Genomic DNA, 11,249 nt, shown 5'->3' with positions numbered 1-11,249 from the left:
CATTTTCATGGTTTTAGTCCTTTTTATTCTTTATTCAAGTCATATATGTATAGTGTTGATGAGTTTATTTTCAGTGCTCTTGGTGAATATTTGATATATGTTTCTAAGCTTAACAGAGCAATAAGATACAAGTCTTTGCAAAAGCTTAATGTTCTAGAATCAAATGCTACTTGCTTTTTAAAAAGTATCTATTATTATTACCAATATATATATATTTTATACAGCCATCTGCCATCAAAACCGTTAAAAACAATAATAAATAAAAAAAAAAATATTGAATTCGTGGTTTTATCTCCAAGTAAGAAAATACTGGGACATGAGTCACGGTATGACAATGAGACAATCTCCAAAAGATTTAGTAGATTTCAGAACAAAGCCCTCAGAAGGATATTAAGAGTTAAATGGCAGGATAGGATTAAAAATGAAACTATAAAATAGATTACTCGAGTGCCATATGTGGATGAGATCATGGTGAGGGGTAGATGGAGATGGTTTGGGCATGCTCTTCACACAACCCAGGAGAGATTAGTTCACCAAACGTTCAGCTGGGCTCCACAAGGCATAGAAGAGTTGGAAGACCCAGCCCTACATGGCTGAGGACTATGAAGCACGAAGTAAGAGATGATGAATGGAAAAGTATTGAATAGTCGTCTCAGAATAGAGACGACTGGCGAAATCTAACAGAGGCCCTTTGCGTCAATAGGCGTAGGAGGAAATGATGATGAATGTCAATGTTTTCCATTATCACAATAATCCATACAGGAATCCCTGTCACATATAATATCAAACTATCACTGAAATATCCTCTCGTTCATAAACACTCAAGCTCACCTTTCAAATTTTCCCCCCAGAGGCTTCAAAATGACCGAAAAGGAGCTCCCAGTGATAGACCTCCGACTGGCCCACGGCTCGACGCGGCCAGCTCTGGTGCAGAAGCTTCGAGAAGCTCTGAGCACTGTCGGCTTCATATACCTCACAGGCATTGATGATTTCGACGAGGTAGAACTACTGAGGCTCTCTAAGTGGTTTTTCAAGTGAGTCTGTTATATATTTTTAAATCTGTGAGGATAACTTGATTGAGAAAAAGTATTTAAATCAAAATAACAGGGCTAGGGGGCATATTTGTCATTTTCAATCTTCCAATTTACCTCTGTTCCTGCTCTCTCTTTCCAGTCTTGCTAGAAAACTTCTAGCAACTTCTACTTCTTAGTGTTATAGAAAGATTTTTTTTCACATTTTCACATCAGTGATGAACGGCTTACCCGGTCAGAGCACAGGGTCATTTTTGTAGAAAATCATAAATGTAACCAAATTTCGAATTAAAATGAACTTTTAGCCTAGGCCTACCTCTAACTTCCTGGTAGATAGTTTTCTTCTTGTACTATTATGGAAATATTATTTTCATATAAATATCCCAAATACAAATTACAGATTTTGTCTGTTAAAATTGTAAAAATACAAGGGGCAGATCAATCGTGCTAATCGTCGCTGTATTTTCTACCAGTATTCCCCTGGAAGAGAGAATGAAGATCTCAAAAAAGACCTTCAGTCCGTCTTGTGAATATGAATACAGAGGGTTCTTCCCTGTCATCCCTGGAGCAGTTTCCCATAAAGAAGGTAAGAAGATTTCATGTGATTCAGATTCCAAAATCCTTTCAAGTTCTCTTTTTAAATCATTCCTCTTAGTCTGTCAGTCTATCGGTGGCTGGTTGTTAGATTAAGCGAGCCATGCATAGCTTGTAATCTAGCGAGGGTTCAACCCTAACGATGAAAGAAACGGTATATTGTGGTAGTTTGATGGCTCTTTTCAAGTTTTCTTTTTAAATCATTCCCCTTAGTCTGTCAATCTATCAGTGGCTGGTTGTTAGATTAAGCTAGCCATGCATAGCTCGTAATCTATCGAGGGTTCAATCCTGAATGTTGAAACAAACAGTATATTCAGGTAGTAAGATTGCAGTATTATCTTAAAAAACTGGGAAGACCATCATCTTAGAATTAATAGTTATGCTGGTAGTGCAGAAGTTATTAACTCAAATCAGCCTTTTTATTGGATTACTTGTTGAGGACTAGGTCATCAAAATGATAGAGACATCATCCAAAAGAGAATAGTTCAAGTTGTCAGAGAGGTCATTACCAAATCTTGGAGTACCTTTCTGGGAAGATTCATTGCTAAGAACAAGGCCATCATCACAGTATAATCACCAAATCTTAAAAAAGAAAAAAACTTAAACACCCCAAAAGGAAAAAGACTGGCACAGTAGTGCAATGCATTTAGACAATGACCTACTTGTAATCTCTATTACTGCAACTTCGTGTAGTGTGAACTCCTGCAAACAGAATAGTATTGCTACATCCAAATCCTTTACCTTGTATTGCTACATCCAAATCCTTTACCTTGTATTGCTACATCCAAATCCTTTACCTTGTATTGCTACATCCAAATCCTTTACCTTGTATTGCTACATCCAAATCCTTTACCTTGTTCCTACTTCATATAGAGACCAGTGATTTCTATGTACGCTTTTATTGTCGGATATCCTATACATAAAAAGGCTAAGTTTGTGTTTTGGCATCTTCCATGCACAAGGAAATTTATCATTCTTAAAATATACATAGAGGTTATTATTGTTGTTCGCATTTCTGCATTGGGATAAATATCGATTTGCTTTTCCCACAGCACTTGAAATGGGCCCATACTTAGATCCAAGGCCTAAACCACCCAGTCAAGAACTGGGTGTCAGAATGTTCTTTGAAGATAATCAGTGGCCTGAGGACCCTTCAGGAGATCAGGAGGTTGCCAAATACTTCAGGGTGAGTTTTTAAGCAATGTTTTCAGATTCGCACCAGAAGGAAAGTTTGTTATCAGCAGACTCTTCCACGTAGCAACTCATTCATTTCCTGAGAAGTTCAACCTAAAGGCAATCAAAGCACTTTTAATTTTCAGCTGCTCTTAATGTCTAGAAATACTCATAGATCATCATCATCCCTTATCGCATCATTATTCTACCCATTGGAGTGTTGGATCGTTTGCTGCTGTCCCATGTCTGAACATGGGCCATATAGCAAACGTTTACATGGCGTCAGTGATAATCTAAACTATAAGAGACCAATTGCTCTACCATGAACCCTACGCATCCCAAGAGGTGGTAAAAGGATAAACCCTCAGGCTCTTGATAAGACGAGTAAGCTCAGAATCATCAACTTCAATGCTGGGAGCCTGTCAACAGTGGCAGTAGATTTTCTTGATAGCCTGAAAGCCAATGTTCTGTGCATCCAGGAGACTCATAGATGACGATGGCCTTTGTCCTTTCCAGAAATGGATGGAGAACTATCACAAGAAGATGACAGACGCATCTCTTGAGCTCCTTCGACTCATTGCTGAAGGATTCGATGGTCCTACCGAGTTCTTCACACCTCTCTTTGAGTATGACCACCTTTCCACCCTAAGACTTATTCATTACCCGGCTCGTGCGAACCCTCCGGAGAGCGCCAGGGACGGCGATTATGGTAAGTTAATTTAATGAAGAAAGAGGCCTACTAGCATACTATTCTCAATTCACCTTATGCAAGGGTGAGAAGGAAGGCTTTTTCTTTTATTACATTTCATTATCTTATCAATGCTTGTGTTATCAGAGTTACAGGGTAGCCAATATGGAGATTACTAAAACTTAGGTTTCATGCAAAGTAAGGATAGATAATATAGTTTGGCTTTACATTTAGGTTTCACCCAAAGTAAGGGTATTCTCATGGTTAGGGATTGGATATAGACCCAAATACATAGCTGGGGCTAACCTAACAATTTCATTCTTTAAGAAAATAAGATTAATAAACTTGTAACATGCAGTGTAATATGTAATGCGTGGAATAAAGAGCATGATCATAATACTTGAACTGGTTATATATCATACTAGTGTACACGACCCATCAAAAATGACGGCTAAATATTTATATAGATATGCAAACACATGTATCCCCTCTCACCAGGCTATGGCTACTCTATCTCCCGCTACTCAAGGGACTGGGAAGGATTTAAGTTATATGTCTGGCAATACAGCTGGGCATGACCAGAAAGATAGCTATGTATATATTTACATATTTATCCAAACACATGCTCTTTACTATATAGGGGAGATAGATGTCAATCATCAGTGCAGACAATTATTGCCTTTGAGTCTGTTAATGTACATTCGACTCCAATCACTTTTGATAAACCCAGAGATTATAACTCAAAATACTTTAGATTCTTATTTTTTGTATGTTTCAGTGGTAGGCTAATGAACCTCGTAATAGCACCCCTACCCGCAAAACAAATGTGTAATGTGAGATTCCATTCCAGAAATGTGAAGAAAAATCAATTCTTTTTCTGTTGAATATGCTCTGAAATTTAGTGCCCTTTTATTTAGTACTGTCGTTGCCATTTGAAGATGTGTTACCAGGAAATGAACTCATTCATATTAATTGTCAAGATTACTTTTTTGTTCAACAAAATAAATAGATAAGATTTTGAATAAATACTTTCGGAGCCTTGTTCATTGGGGCACACTGAAAGACTACATTTTATAAGGGAAACAGACACAAGAACACCACCTAACCTAACCTAGGAGACATATCCTTACTTACTTACCTACCAGAGGGCTATGGCCCTTTGGGACACCCACCTTAGACTACTGTATTCTTAGTTTACAATATCCCAGCAAACTACGTTTACCTGATATTTTCTTTATAATCGTATTACAAACAAGTTTTATCTTGGTAAGACCTACCAGAATGCCTCCTCATTTACATTACACATTGGAAAGGGGTTTTTATCAAATTGTACAGAAAGAAACACTTATTATTCAGATAGTTTACAAGAAAATTTTATGTTAAATGTAAACATAAATTCTCAGAAACTTTTCAGTCAGATAATATTATCTATTCCAGTGATCCAAACAGCAGAGCATAACGACACCGGCATGATCACCCTGTTGGCAACGTTCGAGGAGTACCCAGGACTACAAGTGCGTTGGTGGGAGGACGATTCCTTACTTGATGTTCCTTACAAGAAGGGACACCTTGTGGTTAACATTGGTAATGTGTTGTCTTCCATCAGTGGAGGAAGACTCAAGGCTACTAGACACAGGGTCGTTGATGTCTGCGGCGACAGGTAATTCGAGATAGGGTCGTAATCTTATAGACTCTGTACTGTAACTTAGTAGTGTTGAATTGAATATAAAATCTAGACCTTAACCCAAGCAACGGGGCACCAAAGGCATTCAGCACTGTAACTTAGTAGTGTGTTCAAGCATTCTATGTTTATAGAGTTTGTTAAGTTGTGGTGTAATTATGATTCTCAACATCTTCCTTCTAGAATGAAATTGTATATAGGCCTCCCTTACGAACACTGTACTGTAGGTCATTTTGGATGTCAGATTCCGAAGAGATGCAATGTTGCTAAAACACCATAAGTCAACATTAGTAATAGCATCAAATTGAAATTGTAAACGACGTAGTGAAGATTTATAAACAATCCCCCAACCCCAACAATAAAAGCAAAATTAAACAAAGTTTGAGGGCTAGTCTGAAGATCACCTGATCAAGGACCCAATCTGTTGAGATATCAACAGTACTGTTTTAACCGATGTGCAAATCGGGATCCAGAAATTTTCTTTAGCAATTGTATACAAAATGTAAATAACTGATCAACTTCCATGAAAGAGAAAAAAACTAGTAAGAAGGTCCTCAACTTATATACATTCGAAGATACAACCAGAAATACAACTGAAATCATAAATCTCAGATATTGCCCTAAAAATTCATAATGAAATACTGTAAAGCAGGTTTTACACGATCGAACAATTCATCGAATTCGGTTGATGAACCGGCTTGTCAAACGCATAAGGTTTGTGGACAATGAAGCCCCGTACACAAAAGTCAGGCGAGAAGAGACTTTCTTCGAACCATTCGACGAGCGTGTTTGACAACCAAATACCCCGTTCACACGTTCAAACATCACTTCTAACACTTGTCTGTCAAACCACGTTCGACGAACCATTCGAGTATGTAAATTGGCCTTGAACAATATTATATAATTTAATGCAGTAACCAAGACTATTTGCAGTATGAAAGGGTACTATTTGTTGACTTTTACAGCTGATAATCTTAGGCATGTGAGTTAGGAAAATCCTACCCTACGCCAAAATGGTGCTGTTTTGGTACGCGAGCTCAAAGTCGTGCTTTTGCTTTGGTATGCGATCTCACCTGATAGTAGCGATCTCACTTCACTTCACAGCGAAGCAAGAACCATTAGATTTTATAAAAAACATATACCGGGAATAATTATCTAAAAACTAATAATGTTAGTGTGGGCAGCTCAACATTAACGCTTGCCCAGTACATACAGAGCTTGATGTATTTATCTTTTCGCGAGCGATGCAAGAGTACAGCGATGCAATTACCATTAGATTTTCTAAAAAAAAATATATACCGGCTATAATTATCTAAAAAATAATAATCAGGCATTGATGTTAGTGGGCTCAGCTCAACTGTAACATTTGCCCAGTACATACGGAGCTTGATGTTTTTATTTTTTCGCGAGCGAAGCGAGCGCACGGCGAAGCAAGAACCATTTGATTTTCTATCATTCTTGTTTTTATACTTATCAAAAAGAGCAATTGCATACCAAAGCAATAGAATAATTTCTCAGACCACACCATAAATGAGATCGCATATCAAAACTGTAAACAGCACCGCCAAAACTTAACAAACTTAGACATACAAACAGCTTCTTTGAACCTATTAAGTTAGTAAGTCCAGGACTTCCTGTATTATAATTATTCCATTACCTCTAAATTAACTCATCTTGTACTTCCGACAGATTATCCGTCCCATTCTTCCTGGAACCTCGGTACAAAGGCAACATCAACGTAGCCTTGCCAGGGGGCGTTCCCAGGCTAGGCTACGAACCCAAGGAGTGTGTAGAGTACGGTCCTTGGCTGTTGAAGAACATGACGAGATTTGTCGAATACAAGGATCTTATTGGGAGAGTTACCAAGGATGGGACTACCATAAGTTAAGTTGTGAGCCAGAGTATAAATAATTGTTATTAATGTTACTGAAAGGTTTGTTTTCAACTGTTTTTTATGATTTGTTTTACGGTCAGTACAATTTCTGTAGACATTTTCATAATCTATATTGAAATAAGATTGTTCTAAGGAGGGTTAGATGCTATATCAATTATATATCTATATTTAAAAAATTTATTTTCAATATCCTTTATATTTAAAACCAGCTGTTTTTAAAGGTAGTAGGTTAGCCCCGGACACCAGCCATCTGTTGAGATACTACCGCTAGAGAGCTATTGGGTACTTTGACTGGCCAGACAGTACTACGTTGGACCCTTCTCTGGTTACGGTTCATTTTCCCCTTGCCTACAGATACCCCGAGTAGTCTGGCCTGTTCTTTACATATTCTCCTTTGTCCACATACACCTAACAACACTGAGATTATCAAATAATTCTTCCTCGCTCAGGGGGTTAACTACTGCACTGTAGTTGTTCAGTGGCTACTTTCCTCTTGGTAAGGGTAGAAGAGACTCTTTACCTGTGGTAAGCAGCTCTTCCAAGAGAAGGACGGTCCAAAATCAAACCATTGTTCTCTAGTCTTGGGTAGTGCCATAGCCTCTGTATCATGGCCTGACAATGTCTTGGATAAGAGTTCTCTTGCTTGAAGGCACTCTCAGGCACACTATTCTATCTTATTTCTTTTCCTCTTGTTTTTTTAGGTTTTTATAGTTTATATACAAATTTGTTTTATTACCGTTTTATTCAATTTTTAATTTCTTTTCCTCACTCGGCTATTTTCCCTGTTGGAACCCTTGGGCTTATAGCATCCTGCTTTTCAAACTAGGGTTGTAGCTTAGCAAGTAATAATAATAACAATACCCTCTTGCTTCAAAGTACACTCAGGCACACTTTTCTATCTTATTTTTCTTCCTCTTTTTTTTTTAGTTTTAGTTATTATAGTTTATATATGAAAGATTATTGTATTGTTGCTACTGTTATTTAAATATTTCATTGTGATTGTTCACTTATTCTCTCGTAGACTATGTATTTCCTTGTTTTCTTTCCTCACTGGGCTATTTTCACTCTTAGAGCCCAAGGGCTTATAGCTTCTTGGTTTTCCAGCTAGGATTGTAGCTTGGCTAATAATAATAATAATAAAAATAATAATAAAAATAACAATAATAATAATAATAAGAAGAAGAAGAATAAGAAGAAAAATAATAATAATAAAAATAATAGTAATAAAAACAACAACAACAACAATAATAATAATAATAATAATAATAATAATAACTAGAGGGGCACTCAGTAAAGCGAAGACCTATGCCGAGGCAGCTTATTTCTTGACCTTTTACACGACCTTGACCTTGACCTTTGACCTTAACCTGCATTAATTGGCGTGGATTTTTATACACTCAAATATGAACTACCGGTATGTTTGAAGTCTTTATGTCAACGATGTCCAAACTTATGGCTGATTACGTGAATTGGACATTTTGCTTGACCGTGGCCTTAACCTTTGACCTCGACTTTCCAAAATTTAATCATTTCCAGCTTTTAACATAAGAGTTAAACACTGCAAGTTTCATTACTCTATGATTAAAATTGTTGCCAGGAAGGTGTTCACAAACAAACATACATATTACAAACACACAAACAGGGGGCAAAAACATAACCTCCTTCCAACTTCGTTGTGGGGGAGGTAATAACAATAAAAAACGAAATAAGTTATTTGCAAATGTTTTGTATTAAACTCTTCATACACAGTGACAACTTTCCCTTGATTTTCATTAGATTCTTGACACCAAAAATAACAGGTAAGTTATTAATCAGTTTATGGGATACTCCAAAGTATTGCCAGATATAGGGATTTATCTCTAGATTTAGGGATTTATCTCTAGATTTGGGGATTTATCTCTAGATTTAGGGATTTATCTCTAGATTTGGGGATTTATCTCTAGATTTAGGGATTTATCTCTAGATTTGGGGATTTATCTCTAGATTTGGGGATTATCTCTAGATTTGGGGATTATCTCTAGATTTAGGGATTTGGGGTGTCTGATGGGGATATTCTGTACAAATTGGGTGTCTGATGGGGATATTCTGTAGAAATTGGGTGTCTGATGGGGATATTCTGTAGAAATTGGGTGTCTGATGGGGATATTCTGTACAAATTGGGTGTCTGATGGGGATATTCTGTAGAAATTGGGTGTCTGATGGGGATATTCTGTAGAAATTGGGTGTCTGATGGGGATATTCTGTACAAATTGGGTGTCTGATGGGGATATTCTGTACAAATTGGGTGTCTGATGGGGATATTCTGTAGAAATTGGGTGTCTGATGGGGATATTCTGTAGAAATTGGGTGTCTGATGGGGATATTCTGTAGAAATTGGGTGTCTGATGGGGATATTCTGTAGAAATTGGGTGTCTGATGGGGATATTCTGTACAAATTGGGTGTCTGATGGGGATATTCTGTAGAAATTGGGCGTCTGATGGGGATATTCTGTACAAATTGCGTGTCTGATGGGGATATTCTGTAGAAATTGGGTGTCTGATGGGGATATTCTGTAGAAATTGGGTGTCTGATAGGGATATTCTGTAGAAATTGGGTGTCTGATGGGGATATTTTGTAAAATTGGGTGTCTGATGGGGATATTCTGTACAAATTGGGTCTCTGATGGGGTTTGTCTGTGCTAATTGGTGTCTGATGGGGATATTTTGTACAAATTGGGTGTCTGATGGGGATACTCTGTACAAATTGGGTGTCTGATGGGGATATTCTGTACAAATTGGGTGTCTGGTGGGGATATTCTGTACAAATTGGGTGTCTGATGGGGATAATTTGTACAAATTGAGTGTCTGATGGAGATATTTTGTACAAATTGGGTGTCTGATGGGGGTATTCTGTACAAATTGGGTGTCTGATGGGGATATTCTGTACAAATTGGGTGTCTGATGGGGATATTTTGTACAAATTTAGTGTCTGATGGGGATATTCTGTACAAATTGGGTGTCTGATGGGGATATTCTGTACAAATTGGGTGTCTGATGGGGATATTCTGTATAAATTGGGTGTCTGATGGGGATATTCTGTACAAATTGGGTGTCTGATGGGGATATTCTGTACAAATTGGGTGTCTGATGGGGATATTCTGTAGAAATTGGGTGTCTGATGGGGATATTCTGTAGAAATTGGGTGTCTGATAGGGATATTCTGTAGAAATTTGGTGTCTGATGGGGATATTTTGTAAAATTGGGTGTCTGATGGGGATATTCTGTACAAATTGGGTGTCTGATGGGGTTTGTCTGTGCTAATTGGTGTCTGATGGGGATATTTTGTACAAATTGGGTGTCTGATGGGGATACTCTGTACAAATTGGGTGTCTGATGGGGATATTCTGTACAAATTGGGTGTCTGGTGGGGATATTCTGTACAAATTGGGTGTCTGATGGGGATATTCTGTTCAAATTGGGTGTCTGATGGGGATATTTTGTACAAATTGGGTGTCTGATGGGGATATTTTGTACAAATTGGGTGTCTGATGGGGATATTCTGTACAAATTGGGTGTCTGATGGGGATATTCTGTTCAAATTGGGTGTCTGATGGGGTTTGTCTGTGCAAATTGGGTGTCTGATGGGGATATTCTGTACAAATTGGGTGTCTGATGGGGATATTCTGTACAAATTTCTATGAAGAAACAAATATGAGTAAACCTTTATAATGTTGCAATTAATTTGCTTGCACTTATATGAAGTATAGTGAGTAATTTCAATGTTAGTAAAACCTACAGGATCAGAAGAAAATACATTTGTAGAAATGGGGATTTTTGGATTGTTTTGGGGATATTTAGACTAACCCATCTGGCAATACTGATTATTACTCCACAAAACAATAAACTTTCCCGTGACAAAAGACTAACTCTAAGTCTAGTAACATAATGAATGAACCGTGATATACAAATCTATGTATTTCCTAATCTACAACTAAATTAGTCTCGCTAAGCATGTAGGCCTACTGTCTTTAGGATATGAGCTAAAAAAAAGGCAATTAGAATTAAGTAGAGAGCTATACTTCAAGTTTTACATTTTGGCACAGATGTCTTTCCCGATAATCAACTGTCAAAAATTGTCAATCTCATCTATTCTAACCAGGTACAACAATGGGAACTTTGTCAACTTTTAAGAATCGTGTGCTGTCCCTC

At 37.5% G+C, this 11,249-nt stretch overlaps 2 protein-coding genes across 2 annotated transcripts in view; one reads left to right on the top strand and one right to left on the bottom strand.

Moving 5' to 3' along the window:
* Positions 1–823: 823 nt before the first annotated feature.
* Positions 824–8,683, top strand: LOC137623116 (uncharacterized). The gene is made up of 6 exons (XM_068353781.1): positions 824–1,034; positions 1,505–1,617; positions 2,678–2,811; positions 3,315–3,507; positions 4,924–5,146; positions 6,857–8,683. The coding sequence occupies exons 1-6, from the start codon at positions 862–864 to the stop codon at positions 7,053–7,055; spliced, it is 1,035 nt and encodes a 344-aa protein (XP_068209882.1). The 5' UTR covers positions 824–861; the 3' UTR covers positions 7,056–8,683.
* An 84-nt stretch (positions 8,684–8,767) lies between these two features.
* Positions 8,768–11,249, bottom strand: part of LOC137623532 (uncharacterized) — a 42,064-nt gene continuing 39,582 nt past the window's right edge. The window contains exon 8 of the mRNA XM_068354366.1: positions 8,768–11,249. This exon is cut by the window's right edge and continues 716 nt beyond it. The gene's annotated coding sequence lies outside the window, so the exon portion shown is untranslated.

The sequence above is a fragment of the Palaemon carinicauda genome, chromosome 30 (assembly GCF_036898095.1).
Source record: "Palaemon carinicauda isolate YSFRI2023 chromosome 30, ASM3689809v2, whole genome shotgun sequence".
NCBI classification, from domain to species: Eukaryota; Metazoa; Arthropoda; class Malacostraca; order Decapoda; family Palaemonidae; genus Palaemon; species Palaemon carinicauda.
The sequence above is the reverse complement of the archived record's forward strand: the minus strand, read 5'-3'. Positions and strand labels throughout refer to the sequence as shown.